Source organism: Borostomias antarcticus, assembly GCF_949987555.1.
Source record: "Borostomias antarcticus genome assembly, chromosome: 19".
Classification (NCBI taxonomy): domain Eukaryota; kingdom Metazoa; phylum Chordata; class Actinopteri; order Stomiiformes; family Stomiidae; genus Borostomias; species Borostomias antarcticus.
In genome coordinates, this window is record NC_140252.1 from 10777038 (window position 1) to 10796470 (window position 19433).

At 43.0% G+C, this 19433-nt stretch overlaps 1 protein-coding gene across 1 annotated transcript; it reads left to right on the plus strand.

Moving 5' to 3' along the window:
- Window positions 1-5303: 5303 nt before the first annotated feature.
- LOC311321947 (hydroperoxide isomerase ALOXE3-like) lies at window positions 5304-18412 on the plus strand (the record flags this gene model as incomplete). The annotated part of the gene is made up of 11 exons (XM_084453961.1): window positions 5304-5450; window positions 8055-8259; window positions 9084-9256; window positions 9793-9936; window positions 10026-10229; window positions 12267-12353; window positions 17276-17367; window positions 17453-17588; window positions 17716-17796; window positions 17937-18107; window positions 18233-18412. The coding sequence occupies 11 exons, from the start codon at window positions 5304-5306 to the stop codon at window positions 18410-18412; spliced, it is 1620 nt and encodes a 539-aa protein (XP_084310087.1).
- Window positions 18413-19433: the final 1021 nt, after the last annotated feature.

The window sequence follows — 19433 nt, forward strand, 5'->3', positions numbered from 1 at the left end:
TAACAAGCCTCTTCCACATCTCTCCATGTCTGAGGCTGTTGGAAAACAGGGATCGGGACTGAAGATTGCATCATTGGTTGTTGTTGAAGTTGTTGTTGAATCTGTGATTGTTCATTCGGCAAAACAACAGCTTGTTTCTTCTCCCTTTCTGTCCATTTTCCATCCATTAGCTGAGTTTGTGTGAGTTTCCTCTTACATTCTGCATTTTGTTCCTTCAAAGCATGTTCCTTCTTCCGACTATGCTCCACTTGATGGGCAATATAGTCAATGTAGATGTTCTTTGCCATTGATCCCAGGCCAACCACTTCCGCCAATTTACACCTCACAGACTGAGGCAAACCTTCTTGGAGCTTCTGTCTCAGCACAGCACGCTCCAACTTCTCTCTTCAGGATCGTTTCCCATGAAATCTCTCCACTGTTGATAGGCTCATTCCACATACGCTCTGGGATTCTCTGTTTCACCTAAGGCATCAAAAATAATATTGTCTGGGTGTACATTAGTGGGGTACATGTCCTTCAGTGTCCTCCACAAATGTCCTCTATGGGCTGCAAAAAGTTCAGCATCATAAACCGCTGTACGAACATATCTTCCCAGTCCAGCCTTCTCCAGGATCTCCTCCATTGGCTGCACTCCTACCACTGAAGACAGGATTCGCTTAATATCACCCATAGCAAGTGATATGCCTTGTGATAACTGATCAATTTTTGTAGTCCAAGGATGGGCGCCTTCTTGGAGAATTGACAGTTTATCCAAGATTGCAGACATGTCACTAGCCTGCCAAGCCTTGTAATTCATATGAGTGCCATAATCACCACTGGAAACATCTTCACTGCACTTTTTCTCTTTGATTTTTTCTTCCCTTTCGATTTGCGTTTGTCTTTCAATTCATCTTTTTCAATTGATTGACTGGGTCTTGGACGAAGGTCATGTTTATCCAACTCTTTTTCCATCTGGCGTGCTTGTGCCTGTATCTCTGTTCCAACTGCAGTAAGATCCTCCAATGCCTTGTCAGTTCAGTTTCAAGTTAAGCCTTTGACACGTTAATGGTCTCCAACTGTTACGGCTCGCATGCCCTCGCCTCCACAACCGCCTCCCTCTCTCCCCTCTGGGCCCGCTGCGCGCTCGGGGCGTCCTACGCGCTCTACCGCACGTCGCATCGGCCCGGGCATACAACGCTCTGACTCTCCGGAGTTTCCCCCCACTGCCGGGCGTTCCCCGTCTCCGGCCAGCTCCGCGGACTCGGCAGTCTCCTCCCTCTCCGGTGACGAAGAGTCGGATCCCGACATGCCCAGCACATCGGCCCGTGCGCAAAGACAAGAACGGCGCGCTCGTCTCCGACGATGACGCGGGCGCGGCTCTACTCACCGGTTTCCAATTATCATCACCACACCTGTCCCTCGTTCTGCAATCACCTTCAACCTCTACAAGAACCTGGTCTACACTCCACTCATCGCCAGATCTTACCATAAACTCTTGTGGTAAAGTATAGCCTAGCCTACAATCTCCTTACCCGTATTTTGTAGTGTTTTTTCCCGTTCCCCGTTTGTGATTACTCTCACTCACCCTGCCTCCCCTCCTCATCTCTCCAGTTTCTGCCTGACCCACGCCTGTACGATTACCCCGCTCCTGCCTGACCATCGCCTGTACGACAACCCCGCTCCTGCCTGACCATCGCCTGTACGACAACCCCGCTCCTGCCTGACCATCGCCTGTACGACAACCCCGCTCCTGCCTGACCATCGCCTGTACGACAACCCCGCTCCTGCCTGACCATCGCCTGTACGACTACCACGCTCCTGCCTGACCATCGGCTGTACGACTACCACATCCCCCTTTGTGATCTTATTAAATCGCCCCTCCGGGCTTTACCGTTCCTTGCCTCCTCCTTTCCTGTTGCGCCTGGGTCCCAAACCGAACCCTAACACCAACCTCTTCAACATTGCCCTCAACTCTATCCACCTGTTCCTTGGTCCTTGTACCACCTCCCTTGTTCTCTGTAAAGCGCATTGTGTTGCCTCTGGGTATGAAATGCGCTATATAAATAAAGCTTTGATTGATTGATCATCTGAGTCCTCGCTCTCTTCATCACTACTACTACTAGAGTCTGTTTCATAAGCAAACCTTCCCTTCTTTTCAGCATGTGCCATAATCCTTCTAATACTTTCATCATATCCTCCAATATTCACTCCTCCATCTTCAGACAACCTTGTATCACCAGCTAGTTAATAAGAATGACAGTAAGAATGTTTGCTAGTTGCTTGTAAAATGATGTTGTTTGCTAGTTTCGCCAGCTAGTTTTGTCTCTAGTTTTGCACTCGGTATTGTCTCACCAAAGTTGTTTGACCCACCCAACCTACCCCCATAAGCGCTCGCAAATTTATACCCCTCTTCCATCACGTGTTCCAATGTGAACAACCAACCACAAAACTTAGGCCTATCCCACGTCGTCTGCCGACGTTTATAACTGTATGATGCCATCTAGAAATGACGTTTGGAGGCAATGGACAAACGTTGAATTCTGACGTCTGCCAGGTGAGACCAGGTTGCTTCAGAAGAATCACTGTCGCTTTCATACAATCCCTTTTTGTTTTTCTTCTTTTTCTTCTTTTCAATTGGTGTCGGAGGTGGGTCTAACTTCTTGGTTTTGCGCTTCGCATCAGGATGGGTTGTGATGGTCGTTCTGGCACTTCCCGTCTGCAGAATGTCGTCATTATCATCTTTGATGACATATCTTCCCTCAGTGTTTAGCACGGGTAACTGTGGATAAACCGTAGTAGATTCCCTCTTAATGTCATAGGGAGGCGGGGTCAAAACTGGAGCCGTGTGTGAGAACGGAGCATCAATTTCACTCAACAGCTTGTCCGTTGTGCTGTTGACTTCCTTTATCTCAGTTTGAGCTGTGATTACTGCTTCCAATGCTGCTTTCTGTCTCCTTCCCGCTTTACTGAACAGTGTCAAGACTGCAAGTTCAATAACTCTTTTGTTTTCATTTTTTACCTTGACTTCCAGTCTTCTGATGTGCTTTATGTGCATCGATCAAAACACAGTTATTAACAGTCTACTCATCAAAACTCGCTGATGACGGCCAAGGATGTGAAACATCAGACCATCTCCGTGCCCAGTACTTAGATATAGCACCAATGCCCTTCACCAGTGGATAATCACGTTCAAGTTGTTCCACTGGTGTAAGCCCGGACACATTAACACCTGTTACAGATGGCATCTTAAAATCCTCAAAAATGTATAAATTGTTAAAAACCCGAAACTATTAATAAACCTCTTAAAAATCCAACTCTATTAAAATGAATCTTTATTAATTATGTAATTAATAAAGAAATGAACACTCAATCACTCACGGAATGGGACTTTTCTTGCTTTGACTATACTTCCTATCCGAGTCTAATCTTACTCAAATCTCAACCGTAGTCTTCAGCACAGGGAGCAATCGGCCTCATTAAACACTTTAAATTTTTACAAATTAAAAACCACAAAGCTTGATTTGACACAAGCTTAGGGTATTGTGCACCAGAGGACAATCCCTTCATTTACGGCTGTTATGCCAGAAAATAATAAATTAAAATAAAAAAGGTTTTGATATAGACATCAAAATGTCTACACCACTTTGCCTATCAGCAAGTCGAGTCCCACTGTCCATCCACTCACAGTCCTTTCACACCATGCACACACAATATGCAAAGTGTAATATAAGGTGTATCACCTTGTAAACAATGAGAAAACAACATCAGAAGTTGTCGGAGAAAAGTTGAGGAGAACAGCTCCTGATATCCCTCATCCTCTTCAGAGGGGGATGTGGTGGTGGATGTACCTAAACGGCTGTCAGAATCACAACTGTATGGCTTGCTGTCAGTGTTTGTCTGTAAGGCTGTTGGTCTTCAGATCCAGCGAAAATGCAACAATCTATCTCAGCCAAATGAGCAAATCAAACGTGAGTTTAAAAAATATATAAATAATACTGGGATGGCACCTTTACGGTGGAGGAAAGGGGTAGGCTAACGGGGGTAGGCTACCGGAAATAGCGCACTATTTCCGGTAGAGCGTATACGAAGAAGCAGAAAACCCCTAAACTAGTGAAAATAGGCTATAACAGTGGTTATTTCACCTATAAACGACCCGACAAGGCCCCGACATAACAAAAGACATCTACAGGAATGCATGGTGAGCCTCAGATTTGAAATTCGCCGCCCGGAATAGTCCGGTCACCCTTTTCTATATCCTTATATACGTGACCCCAGATTAGAGGAGCGACAGCGTATCTCTGGGGTCACATCGGGGCTAGGTTAGATGGCAGCCAAGTAGCCTATAGAGGTGATATTGAAATCAATAATCACACTGGTAGGCCTATAATTAATTTGTATGTTGTCCCACATGACTTCTCTACTACATCATGTATTTATTTACACATATTTATTAATTTTATGCAGTATTTTGTGACGAGTTTGAATTTGGTTGACAAATCACCGGGTTGAATCAGGGCGACAGGGAAACCTATTGAAAATTGCCTAAGTCGGTTGCTCACTGGGATAGGCCAAAATTATAGATTTGATAGATCTATCTAATATATCGATCTATAATATATCTAGGCCTATCTATTTGTCCATGTAGATAGATAGATGTTGTGGAACACTTATTATGGTGAGCATGCATTGTGATGCGTAACCTTGTGTTAGGACGGTCTTGCGAATGGTCTTTGAACTAGGTATTCTATCTGAATTTTTATTTTCACTCAGATTGTTGTCGATGCTTAATGAGAAGCTAAACTTTGATATGCATTTTTCCTATTTCGAACCAAGTTTACAGTTACTGTTTAAGATGATAACACTTCAAAACGTTCAGGCTTTCGCTACCTAACATTTCTCATCAGGGCATTTTTATAGATGAACCAGAAACAAACAGGTTATGTGGCCTCTGGTGGTAAACAGGTTGAGACCACGTGACACTATTACCTTTCTCCAAATGCCATGAACCAAGCAACGAGAGTTCATAGAGAACAGAGAGAGAAGAGGAGAGATCATCTCAACAGATATCAGAGGTAGTTCTGTTTCTTGTTCCCTAAATTCAGTTCCCTGTTCCCTAGCCTACTCTCAATTTTAATTTGAAGGGATTATGTCAGTATGACCATGTCATTTTGAGAATTTAGATAGGCTGTCAAAAAAGCTTGACATGAAATGTCCAGAGAGGCTCAGTTGTTTATATTTTTTACTGGTAGCCTAGTTATTTCTTTGCACACACTGCATAGTAATTATTGTTCTGCATTGCTCCAGTGCCTTTCCACCAAACCACCATGGCTGAGTACAAACTGGAGGTGACCACCGGTGAGAAGTTGCTGTCTGGTACGTCTGACTACATATACGTCACACTGACGGGGACAGAGGGCCAGAGTGACCGCACAAACCTGGACAACTTTGGTCCAGATTTCCAAACTGGGAACGTGAGTGAGCCTACAAGCTATCAACCATTGAATATTTAATAATGTTTGTTTTACATGGAAATTTATCATGGTGTATGGTGTATAACCTTGCATATTAACAGTCGTCTGCACCAGTAATTCAATAATTCTTATCACAGTGGATTTGAAGTCTGGACCCAGGCTAATAAGATACACCAGCCATACTGTTCCCAATAGAACCTCGCCCCCAGCATTCCAGCTGCCTACTATATCTCACCTAGGCTAGTCAATCTGGGAGAAAGTTTCACCTATCCCAGGACTAATTGTAACATAAATTATTTTTAATGTAGCATCTGAGCTCCAAATCATGTTTATTGGATGTTTCCTGGATTATAAGGAAAGCTGAAACCTGAAATACATATTTATTTGTAGGCTATAAATCTGCAGTTTATGCAGTTACAGAAAGAAACAGTTAGCTGTTTCTAATTATGATGTTAGTTCCTGTGAGTGTGGCTGTCGGAGTGTGAGTTTTGTGTCTCCCTTCCATAGACTTATGAGATAAGGGTGACATTCCATGGTTGGTACATTGTGTGGACAACAGCAATTGTTGTGGTTAGAGATAGAGACCTGGGCGCCGAACCATCGGCCGGTTATCTCGCTACAACGTCAGAAGCTGCAGGAGAGACTAGACCAGTCCAGACCAGTCTGATCGGGGAAGGGGGGGGGGGGGGCTGGACCGCCCCCGAACCATAAAAACCTTGCTCAAGCTCAGAGGATTTGATTTGGGCCAGACAGCCATACAGACAGGCAAGCTGACATTAGACTAGATGCCATTGTCTTTTGTATGCTATAACCTTCTGTAATAAAACAGCTTTTGATTGTCGCTCAAATCCCGTGTTGGAGAGATTCATTTGGAGTACATCAGAAAAAGGGACACTGAACTGGTGGTATTGTGAGACATTGGGTGCTGTCTTTTATTGAAATCAAAACACAACGCAGAGCTGAATAAGGACAATAATAAAAGACAACGAAAGTCAACACCAACAACAAAAAACATTTAAACATAGAATTGTGCCTGTATTTTATCCTTACAATTAATGGATATGGATGAGTTTTCATGCATGTACATCTTGTCCCTTTAGACAGCCATCGCACCCCATAACTTTATAACTCCGGAGTTCACATGCCATTCACGAGTCTTGCATTGGCACAGGCAGCCATGACTTCAGCAAGGCCCAGCTCAAACATGCAGACAAGTGTTTGATAGAGAGATTTTAAAAACTATGGATAAGTTGGGTAATTATTAACTGAAAGTTTTGTGGTGTTCTCACCAAAAGCATGATCATGTCATGTCATGAGTCAGAGGCCAAAGTGAATTCACACGCTTCGAATTCACTTTGAGGCCAAAGTTAATTCACACGGTTTATTAACACAAACAAAAGCCCCCCCCCCCCTCCCCCCTTGCTCCTCTGCCAATTCAGTATTCGGGTCGCTGTACTGCCCACCCACAACTCTACAGGCCAAAAGTGCCCTCCCTGAGCCCACACATCGTAGCCGCGCCCCTGTCTCCCACCGGCACTCCGACAGTCCCAAAACCTTCTGCCGCACACGGGACTGGGTGAACTCTGTGCAAATGCCCCTCAGCCTGAAATTGGAGGCTCCTTGGAAGAAGGCGACATTTAAATCAAAGATTTTCATGTAAATGGAACAACATCGAATAACTGTTTCAGCAACAGAAAGACTTTATTCTTAAGTTTTGTACAGCTTTCACATTGTGACACTGTGATCATAAAAAAAATCACTGTTTATGTTACACTGATGGACAAACAGTATAATTTCTGTAGTATATTAGATATCTGTATATTACAGTATATTACTGTATGCATAAAAGAACATTAAGATAATTTAAGACCATAATAGATTTTGTTGTGTCAGATGATCCTAAATGTCATTTGAATTACCTCTTGACTAAAAAGATTCATCCTTAGTAGATATGAAGTTGTAACTAACACAGATAAATGGCATTTTGTATTACAGCTACCATACTTGCATGAGAAAATAAAAATGTGTTCTATTTAGAGACTAATGGACATTTTGGAAAAACATAATTTTAACATACTTCCACCAGTAGGATTTTCATGGATTTTCACTATGATGTTTAGGGCATCAATATCATCAAATGTGCAAATAAATTCAAAAATAACAATTTCTTATGGGTCAAACCTTAGAATGCCTGGACTACATCAGCTGCAAGGGGCTGCAGCTTTGCCCAACATTAGCACCTCACGTCAGTCTACTTTAGACTTATTTTTCTGTTGCTCAACTTTGCCCAACATTAGCATGTTCTAATGTCCACCCAATAGTAGTAGCTAGCTAGCTTGCAAACAATAGCCAAACCATGCAAGCTATCATTCAGATGGGACTTGCCAAACTCAGCATGTCCATTATGTTCTGGGGGGGATGGCCTCTGTGGATTTAAAAGGTTGACAGGCCCCTGGGTAGAATACACTTTTACTGAGACTCCAAGCATTGTTTAATGTAGGCCCACATAGCAAAATGTATTTGGCAATGGGAAAGTGGAACCCTGGCAAGCGCCACCAAGTGGCGGGCTCTGGTACAATAACGTTGCATGTCCATCCCCCACAGACAGGGACCTACACTGTGACCGCCGCTTCCTCCCTGGGACGCCTCCTCCTGCTCAGGCTGGAGAAAGAACAGTTCCTGTTCCTGCCTGAAAACCAGTGGTTCTGCTCCAAGATCGTTGTGACGACGCCTGAGAGTGATGTCATCCTGTTCCCCTGTTACAGATGGGTGTCCAGGGGGGAGGTCCTAGAGCTGAGAGGGGGCAAAGGTAGGTCCATAAATGTCAACCCTCTTTATTCAAACAGTGAATTCCTTGCTCAAATATTCCTAAAAAAGGTGTCCATTGAAACCTAACAGCCACTAAGACCTTTGAAGATGAGCTCCCTTTACTGGTCAGCCACAGGCAACAGGAGCGGAAGCTTCATAAGGAACTTTTCAAGTGAGTGTCAGTGTCTACTCCTCTCCCTTTTCCCAAAAACATCCTCAAGTTTGGCTGAGCTCAATCTGAAAGGTTTTGCAGAGTCCACTGAGCAGTGGAAAGACTTGGAGGAGATGAAGACGGTCTTCTGGAACAAAAGAACACCCATTGCAGGTAGAAGAACTCTTCAAAAAAGCATTGCACAGTTTTATGTGGATTCAAAGATGTCAGTTGCTGGGCACTTCTCCATTAATTCATCTTAAAGTTACCATAAAGTTATTTAGAGTTTGCTGATGCTAACAAGCAGGAATCCAATACTGATGGTAATCTCAGTGATATGTGTGTATGTGAAGTAGACACTACTGTATGAGGAAACAGGAACAGTTAAGCTTTTTTTTTAATTTGTGTGTTTGTGTATTGTGTGTTGTGTTTTTACTGCTGGGTAATCAATTGCTACACTGGGGAACAAATAGAGTTTTACTACTACTAGTACTACTACAATAACAACACCAACACGCGCACACTGTCCACAAACACCTGCACACCAAAACACTTGTTGGTACAGTACATGACCATGTTTTAAGCGTACATGATACCTGAAGAGGGTCTGGTGCAGAGAGAGCATTCATGTTCTTTGATATGTTGTAACCCATTTTGAAATACACCTCTCCTAGAGTACGTCTCTGAGCATTGGAAGGAGGATGAATTTTTCGGGTGCCAGTATCTGAACGGAAACAACCCCAATGTGATCCAACGCTGCACCAAGCTTCCCTCCAACTTCCCTGTCACCGACGAGATGGTACGACCCTTCCTGGAAAAAGGGAGCTCCCTGGCCAGGGAGATTAAGGTATAAAAAAAAACACCTTAAGAGAAAAAGGAAGCTAAGAGGTTCCCACACCACCGACTCCAGTTCTTCTTTAGCTGTTTTTATTGTCAATTCAAATCACCTCAGCAAGGGCAATATTAAAGCACCCAGATGTTTCGCACTAAGATGGCTTCCTCAGAGCGATTACATTTTGTGTGAGAAATGGCTGAGGGACCCGAAAAGAGAATTCATGTTCTTTTTCATGTTCTATAATAAAAATAGGTACCACACTCTCTGTCTCTAGTGACTTAATATAACCACGTTTCGGCCATAGCTTTTGTCTAAGTAGACAAAAGCTACGGCTTGCATCTAGAGACAGAGTTTGCAGTCTTTCTTTTATACGGGGGATATATTACATTATATTCTCCGTCACCGGCCCCTCACTGAGATGTCTCTTGTTTGCAAACCTTTTAATATTCTTACAGTATCTTGCATTCTGCCTTTTCTTTTGAATTTGGTTGTCTTCCAAGCTGCAATCCCATTCACAGATATTACTGTATGTTTCATTTTGGCAACAGAATGGAAACATCTTCCTTTGTGACTATAAGAACCTTAAGGGTTTGCCTACGAGGGTGGTCAATGGTGAACCACTGTCTCTGACTGCAGCTCTCTGTCTGTTCTACAAGAACCCAGAAGACAAGCTTATGCCTATCGCCATTCAGGTACCGCTACCGTACATTCATACCAAGGAGGGGTTAGTCTGAGAAATAGACATGAACCTGGGTTCACTTACACCTCTCATTTCTCACAGCTGGGACAAGAGCCCTCTGAGAAAAGCCCCATCTTTCTGCCAAGCGACTTGGAGCATGACTGGCTGCTGGCCAAGATATATGTGAGGAACGCAGACTTCAATGACTATCAGATTTCTCACCACCTACTGAGCACTCACCTGCTGGCAGAGGTCTTTGCTATGGCAACCCTCAGGAACCTCCCAACGATGCACCCCCTCTACAAGGTAAACCGTTCAAAATCAACCAAGTTCAGAGACTAGACTCATACCACAAGGAAAAGCAACAATTGTTAGCTGACCAGGACCTCACGCCACAAAAACAGTTTCTTCCCCACTAATGCTACAAGCCTCATCATAAGGCTTGTGTCTCCGTCTGCCCCCCCCCCCACCCCTCACATGGACTCTGTCCCCTTTGCATTACTTGCTCATGACCGATGACTGTCCTGTACATAGGCTCACTCTGCAAACACATATCACAACGGCACACACAGTGTAGATATAAAGACATCGCGCACACCCATTAACACTCTGTAAACATACTGTATATACACTCATCACACTGCATTTTGTATTTGTATTTTGCACTGCTCATTTGCACTGTCCTGTCTTTGCACTGTGCCGTCTTGTCCCTACACCCTGTCTAATGGTGTCTCCAGTGTTATGCACCATTGACCAAAGCAACTTTTTCACTAGTGATCCCACGACATTGACATTTGTCACAATGATAGTTGAATTCAAGCACTCTTCATCAAACATTGTTATAAAATTCTACATTGAAAACTGTGTCATTGGTGGCACTTGTAGCCCAATTGTGGTGGAGTGAATCTTTTTATTTTTAGAAAAATGTGTCTGTTGTTTATTTTGGAAAAATAGTACACATATAATCACATGCATCTGTAGACAATGTATCCAGGAATTCAAATAATGGTTAACTTATCTGTCCTTAGTATCAAATCAAAACAATCTCATGTTTTTGTCAGAGCATATAGAACTACTGCACAGCATTACATTACAGTCAATTAGCACACTTTTTTCCAAAGCGACTTACAATAATTACATTTAACATTTAGTTAGTGCATTTCCTTTCTAAACAAGTGACTATGAGTGACTACAATATTTCAAATGTGGGGTTCCACACAGCCATAATCCATAACCTAGGTCCCATTTTGTTGTAAAGTGAATATATTTAATCAAAGACTGCTTTCCATACTTGGTTTTCCATACTTTCATCATAACCTAATAATCAAAATAATTTTAGGTCTTCCACATCTTCATCTAAACTTTCCACACTCTCTGAGGTGAATGCCTGGCTCTCACAGTCTACCAGTCTACACATGTCAGTCACCTGAGGTCATTTGTAACATCTTGAGAGTGGACAGTTACAGGCCAGTAGATCCAGGACGGCATCATGTGCTGGCTAAATGATTCTGAATAATTCTGCTGCTCTGACTGCCTTCCCTCAGAGCCATACCCAGAATTGTTGTGGCAACATCTCTGAAAGTAACGGGATCACCTTTCATTCTTTTGGACCAAGTTCATTCATATCTCAGAAAATTGATCGAAATGGACGTTCGATTTCAATCATCGACATCAAAAGCAGGATCACGATTCGATTCGCCCAGTATTTTTTTTCTCCTTACCCTTGCGCGCCAGACAAATCTAGCGATATGGGTAAAAAGTAAACAAGAATAAATAGTCTACATGCCTATCTCCCATAAGTTAGCTATGTTTTCATTTCAACCAGTTGGGAAAAGTACAGTAGCTATAGGTTTTCGTTTGAATGATAGCCAAGCTAGTTGTATTCAATCAGACACAAGGCGCTTATACATTGGAAACATTGGATTGTTTTGGAAAGTACTGGTGCATCCAAGGTTATAATAGTTTAGTTTTTTTCATTCGTTTTTATTTTTATATCATTTTAACTTTTTGTTTTCAATTTCAGTTTAGTTTTGATTAGTTTTTAAAGCAGGTGTGCAAGTTTATTTTTTATTTTTGGAAATTGCTTAGTTTTAGTTTAGTTTTTATTAGTTTCAGTATTAGTTTTAGTTTTTTTATTGAACAGGGCCCAGCTTCCTGAACAACAATTAAGCCAATACAACAAAAAATGCCAGAGGTGATTACCCATGGAAAGGGCCTATAAATACTTGATATGTTAAAATGTAAGTGAATTAATAAAAAAATGTTTGAAACGTGTTTGATGACATGGTTTAATCAATGTTTTTATTCTGTTTCCCTCCACACTTTTCTTGGTCCATATTCCAGATACTGATACCTCACTTCCGTTACACTCTGCAGATCAACATTCTTGCTCGCAAACAGCTGATCAGTGCAGATGGGCCTCTTACCAATGTATGCCATTGTTCATTCATAATCATTCATTAATAGTGTTAAAAAGTGACAGTTGAGGGAATGACATTTATAGCAGCTAGAATTGGTTTGGTCCAGGTTAGTGTAGTGTAAAAAACTAGTCTAGTTTAAGCAAGTAATGACTTTATTAATCCTCTTGGGGAAATATTTGTTGCAGCACCATTCATACATTTGAGACAACAAACAGAGAGATGTGTATCTGTTTCCTCAGGGTATGGTAGGTGTGGAGGGTTTGATGGAACTCCTGAAAAGGGGACTGTCAGAAACCACCTACAGCTCCTGTCCAGGAATTTACATCCAAACACCTTAAACCCTTGTCCTGGTAATTTTATCACCTCCCCCCAAGTCCCCCGCAAACCCCAGTTTCAGTCTAATGTAAAACACCAACTCTCCCCCCTTTGTGATTGTAAACACACTCTGCTTAGCTCTTCCTCATCTCTTTGTTTAAGTCAGAAGGGCCCCACCTTCGTCTTCCTCGTCCTGATTCAGACCTCTGTTTCCTTTGTTTCACATGTCTATACTCTTGGCCACGCCTGCCATTCATGTACAATGCAGTAGCCAATCACATCCTGGAAGCACTGTACCTTTGTTTGGACTGTACATAAGCCAGGGCAGAAGTGACTGACTTCACTTCTCTGACTGAACCACCTTTGCTGCGTTTGTCAGGAAGTCCTTGCGCTCGTAATGTTTTCCACAATAAACCAGACTCAACCTTTTGAACGTATCTTGGTAAATCTTTTGACTAGACAAGTCTAAAATACTATCACAGTTTGGCGACGGGGATGGGATCACTGCCTGCGTTTGCTTCGGGATTCCAGTGGATAGGACTGATCGGCAGACGTGTCGGTCCATATGGGCTTGGAAAATCAATTTTCTCTCTTGCGCCAGAGCGCTAGCCGAGATTATTTCCTCAGTTCTGCCACTGGATTCCTGAGGCTCACAGGTACGTTTAAACGAACCCTCTTATGGGTTGAGTTGTATTTGCCTTGATTTGGTTCAGCTTGTTGGTCTGGATTGTTTGAAAACGGAAAACCCCAGCGTGGGTATTTAGTAAGTAACTATCTAAGGAGATGTGAACAGCAATAGATTTTATATCGTATTGTCTTTTGACTTCGTCCTTGTTTCGTTACGAGGGTATCAGCTGTTCAAGTGAGAGTTTGGCACAGAACAGGTTTCCTTTTGGCCGGTCGCGGGAGAGTTTTAACAGCTGTTCAAGTGAGAGTTTGGCACAGAACAGGTTTCCTTTTGGCCGGTCGCGGGAGAGTTTTAACCGAGAGCACGTTGAGAGAGTTTTTGCTCAATGGAGATGTAGCTACAGGGCGGAATTGAGAGTTTTGCAATCCGCGTTTTCTGGTAGAGATTTTGACCAGAGGGGCTGTACATATTTGGTAGGATCTAGACGGAAGGTTTAGCCTGGACCAAATTGCTAGTGCAGCCGAGAGTGTTTGTTGTAAACGTGGGCCTTTGTTTCATGTTTGTGTGTTAAGTCGTATATTAGTCGGTTTTGGTCGTCGTTTGGTCAGTCTTTGTTTGCGTTCCCGTGTGTCTGCTACGTTCTCTCTTGCATGTGCACGGGGGGTTGGTCGTCTTATGTGTTCACTGTTTGAGCCTCGGCTCTTGATTATTGTTTGTTATGCGCGCCATGGATCCAGGTAAAGTATTGTTTTGTACACTTTTAGACTGTTAAAATTCTGCTAGATTCCCAGTAGGCTAGCTAACTGGTTGCCTAGGAGACGCAGGAAAACTCTCGCGGTGTTCCGCCATTGAGCCAGAAGAGAACAAAGCACTTCCTGACTGGGTGAGTACTAAGCGAATTTAATGTGTCTTAATGTTTGTTTCTTCGAAATTGTATTCTTTCCCGCCGTGAGTTAACTATAAGGTTTCCTTTCGTTGCTGTTTTGGGGTTTTTAGGCTGCGTCGTGATTATTTGGGATTTGTTTCTTTAAATTTCCCCGCGCACAACCAAAGACCACATCCGGGTCATACATGCAACATTTTGGGATCACCACTAGGTGTCCCTGTAACACTAGTTATTAAGATATGCTAGAGGATGTAAAGAATTCTACTGCAAACGTCTAGCCTGATGTGATTGTTGCACTGAAGCATATTTCTGCGAGCGTTTGTGGCAGATTTCGTTATGTGCTAAAGTATTTTCGATTTCTTACATCCACATCTGACATTTTAGTGTTAAATTCTAAGATTCGGGCTCAGCTAGAGGGTTAAGGGAAAAGCCTGTTAATTCTCTAGACTGGTCTGTTTTTAAGATTTGGGAGAGTAGAACGAGAGTTTTTTTTTAGGTCAGGAAGGAAAGATAAGGAGATTCAGCAAACAGTCTCTCCGCCATTTCCCCAGCAGAATAACTCTGATTTAAAATTAGATTCCCCCCTCGACTTGTTGCGCCATTAGCCACGCCCCTTCTTTCTACGAGGTATTTGTCCGAACAGGGCCGGAAGGAAGAGCCTCCGATTTTGGGGTCGAGCGCCACCTGCTGGAGTTCCCTTGAACAACCCATAAGGGAGATTTTAAACTAGCCAAGATAGAGAGTTTTAATTTTTTAAGGTAAATAAACAGGATAAAATAGATGTAGAGCGAACTCAAAAGTCTGACAGGGTTTTGAATAGGTGTTTGATTCAGGAGTTTTGTTTCAATAGTCAATGAATGGCCATAAGCTGTTCGTTTTATGCATTTCTACTGTATGAATTTTCATTCATATAATGATAATGTGTTTTTTTGAGGAGTTGGCATTAGGCCTTCTCCTCTGCTATTGAACCCAGTCTGTGTTTTGAGTCTTAATTTTCAGGTGCTATGGACCCTGGGCGGCAGGTCTTTGAGGAGCCTGGATCATGCCTTCCTGGGGACATTGGAACCTGCTGTTGGTCTGTTTAACTGTTGTTTGTTTTGTCTCTCTTTCTGATATGTAGCTTAAGACATAAGGGTTGATCATGACTGGGGACTGGGCGTGTTGAAGTCATTCTAAACACTGCCCCTGATGTCACTGAGGGGGACTGCAGACTGGCTCTAAATGACACTTGAACAGTCACCCTGTTTAAGTTTTCCTGACTGAATAACAACATTTTTCCCCAAAGCAGGAGCTTGCGCTTAACCATATTTCTGAGAATCTCCAACAGATTTTGGATAACCGTTCCTGACCAAAGAAGGGAACAGGGAGACCAGACCAGAGGACTCTCTTCTTTTGCTCTTCTGTTTTGTCTCTGTTTGTCTCTCTCATCTGTGGATCCACAGACGGAGCACTTCATCAGCCTGTACTGGGGGACCGGGAGCGCCGAGGTGGCCCTCCAGCAGCACGACCCGGGCCGGCCCTACGTGGAGCAGTACCGTGTGGACCGGGTTCAGCACTCGCCCTGGCTGTGTGGTGTCCCACCGCACCTTCACCCTGCTGAACCAGGACAGGGACTCCCTCCTCACCCTCCGAGAGCTCGCTGGCTGACCGCTCTATGTGGACCTGCCAAATGGGGAGACAAGAGACTACCAGGAGCAAATGAGCAGCCTGAGAACAGGCCAGAAAACATGGAAGAGAAGTAGATGTTGCGGGATGAACCTACCCGTCAAAGAGATGTAGCGGGGTGAACCTACCCGTCAAAGATGGAACAATCAGGACCATGGCATTCTGGCCTGTGTGGAATAGCTGTCAAAAGTAGCTGAGAGGACGGTCCATGCAGCCGAAACCAGAGATCTCAAGGGCAAAGCGGTCACCACCACACTGTCCTCTCCTCTGATGAGCAATCGGAGAGTGACCTTGACGGTCACCGCCACACTGCCCTCTCCTCTGATGAGCAATCGGAGACTGACCTTGCCGGTCACCTCCTTCTCGTGGTTGTTATGACAACGTGGACAAGCTCAACAGCAATGACTGCACCTCTAACCGCACACACTGGAACCTACATTGAACATTCAGAAACGCAAACATGGAAGCTACGATCCAGAAGAAATTACATGCGATTATTCACAACAAGAGTGAATGAACTTTATAATTATCTTGGGAAAATATCATATTTGTTTACAAGAGTTGCAATGGTTGAAACATGAGTTGATAAATAAGTTTGGGTTTTTCCTCTAAATTGACCAAGAGGTTTTTTGCCCCTCTTACACTGGTAACCATTTTATTTTTTTTGCCTTGTTTAATCAAGTTTGTTTTTTGGTGAATGGTTGTCCACTCTTAGACTATAAATAGTATATAATCATGTCATCTTTTTTATCTTGTTTCCTGTCAAATTTCTGAAGCAAGGGGTTTTGGTGTGTGATTTTGCACGTTGAGAGGAAATAATTAAAGTTTCCACCTAGTGGAGAGATTATTTCCTTTCCACATGTATAGCATAGCTGACTGTTTACACTGTGTTTGGATTTTATTTTATTTTTGTGTGCCTGTTCAGGCACAAATGAGGGATTGTCCAGGAATTTACATCCAAACACCTTAAACCCTTGTCCTGGTAATTTTATCACCTCCCCCCAAGTCCCCCGCAAACCCCAGTTTCAGTCTAATGTAAAACACCAACTCTCCCCCCTTTGTGATTGTAAACACACTCTGCTTAGCTCTTCCTCATCTCTTTGTTTAAGTCAGAAGGGCCCCACCTTCGTCTTCCTCGTCCTGATTCAGACCTCTGTTTCCTTTGTTTCACATGTCTATACTCTTGGCCACGCCTGCCATTCATGTACAATGCAGTAGCCAATCACATCCTGGAAGCACTGTACCTTTGTTTGGACTGTACATAAGCCAGGGCAGAAGTGACTGACTTCACTTCTCTGACTGAACCACCTTTGCTGCGTTTGTCAGGAAGTCCTTGCGCTCGTAATGTTTTCCACAATAAACCAGACTCAACCTTTTGAACGTATCTTGGTAAATCTTTTGACTAGACAAGTCTAAAATACTATCACACTAACTCTGTCTGCCGGAAGACATCGCTGCACGAGGACTGGAGTCCATCCCCAACTACTACTACAGGGACGACGGCCTGAGGCTGTGGAACATCATCAACAGGTGGGGACATGCTGTTCCACAGGCTTTTAATAATGAAGAAACTTAGCTTCTCCTGGTTGAGAATGTGTTGTTTTTTGTTGTGTAGCTTTGTCAAGGGGATGGTGGAGTACTACTACTCCACAGACAGTGAGGTGTCCAGGGACGCTGAGCTCCAGGAGTGGATTAAGGAGATCTTCACCTACGGTTTTCTCAGAAACACCAGCTCAGGTACATGTCGCTCAGTGTTGAAAATGTTGCAAAAAGTTCAAAGGGAAATGTCGGCTTATATTGGGCTGTGAATATGCTGTTGGCTACACTCACAGCTACCTCACTGTTGTGACCTCGCCAGGCATCCCTCAGTCATTTCAGACAGTGGCGGAGGTGGTCAAGTTCATTACTATGGTCATCTTCACTGTCTCAGCTCAACATGGGGCCGTCAATTTGGGGCAGGTGAGATTTCCATTCTCAGTGCTTTTTGTCACATTAATGTTGAAATGATTACAATTTCTGGATCCAAAATGAAAATGGCTTAATGATCCCGATGCTAATTGCTTTCTACGTTGTTAAAGCCCTTATTATCTGTCTTTTAGTTTGACTACAGTAGTTGGATTCCTAACAATCCTCTCATGCTGCGCAAAGCTCCTCCAACCACTAAGGGGAGCTCAAGCATGGCCACCATCTTGGAGACCCTGCCAGATGTTGGTAACACTACCAACATCATGGCCTTGGTGTGGTTGCTTAGCACAAAATACACAGATTTTGTGAGTACACAAATGATGAGTCTCCTACTTTTGCTTCAATAGATAGATAGATAGATAGATAGATAGACATGTACAAAATGTGGTATGAATATCTTGGAACCACATTTATTTGCTGTCTTTTTCAGGTTCCCCTTGGAACATACCCTGAGGAATACTTTGACGAGGCTGCCCCTAAGCAGATGATGATAGAACTGCAGGCAAAGTTGTCCCGCCTGAGCAAGTCAATCGTTGAGAGGAACTCAAAGCTTGAACTGCCCTACAACTACATGAACCCTGCAGAGATTGAGAATAGTATAACAATATGAGTGATTCATACACACAAAATGGCATGCTTGTGAAGTTATTGAAGCTATTCCCTGCTGCTGCTGTTGTTCAATTAGTGAGTAGTAAAGGGAAAATGTATGTTAAGCCCTGTTTTAAGGTTACTTATGATCATATACAATGGTTCAGATCAAAACATTGACAAAACTAGCACTTTTGAGAAAGTCTGATAATTGCTCTACCACTGTTGTGGTCATACAATGGATGTGGGTGGGCACCTTGAAAAATCATTCAAAGAACATGTTAAACTCTCAATTTCAAAGACAAGAAACTCACCGAGGTGTTTGTTGGCGTTCTGACATATAATTCGCCATAAAGTAAGATTCTAGTTCATCTGGAAAGGCTTTTTCAAATATTCAACATAGAACTATTTAGTCGCAGCACATACGTGTGTAAATTTCCGCTTGAACTGATTCCGATCTCGCTCAATGCCTTGAAGTAGTTCTGCTTCCTGAATCCCCTCTGCGGATTGATCTACACATCTACAACGGTCGCTTCAATACAAGTCAATGGATTTCATAAAATTATCACTAAAACCCTACAGGGTTCATACTTTGCGGCGAATTTGATGTCAGAACACCAACAGACACCAATTACCCCCTCGGTGAGCTTCTTGTCTTTGAAATCGAGAGTTTAACATGTTTTTGAAAGATTTTTCTCGGTGCCCACCCACATCCATTGTATGACCTAAACGGTGGTAGAGCAATTATGAGACTTTCTCAAAAGTGCTAGTTTTGTCAACTTTTTGATCTGAACCATTGTATATGATCATAAGTAACCTTAAAACAGGGCTAAACATGCATTTTCCCTTTACTTCTCCTTTAATTAAATTGAAGACTGACTTCTGAAATCTGACTGTGTTTTATTCTGCTGATAACGAGAACACTATGTAAGTGCAGTTAATATACATTTAATATACATTTCTAAAGAAGTAATAGATTAGCAATACACAAACTTGGTTTAATAGTTACACTTCATAGATACACAGCACACAATTGTAAGTCA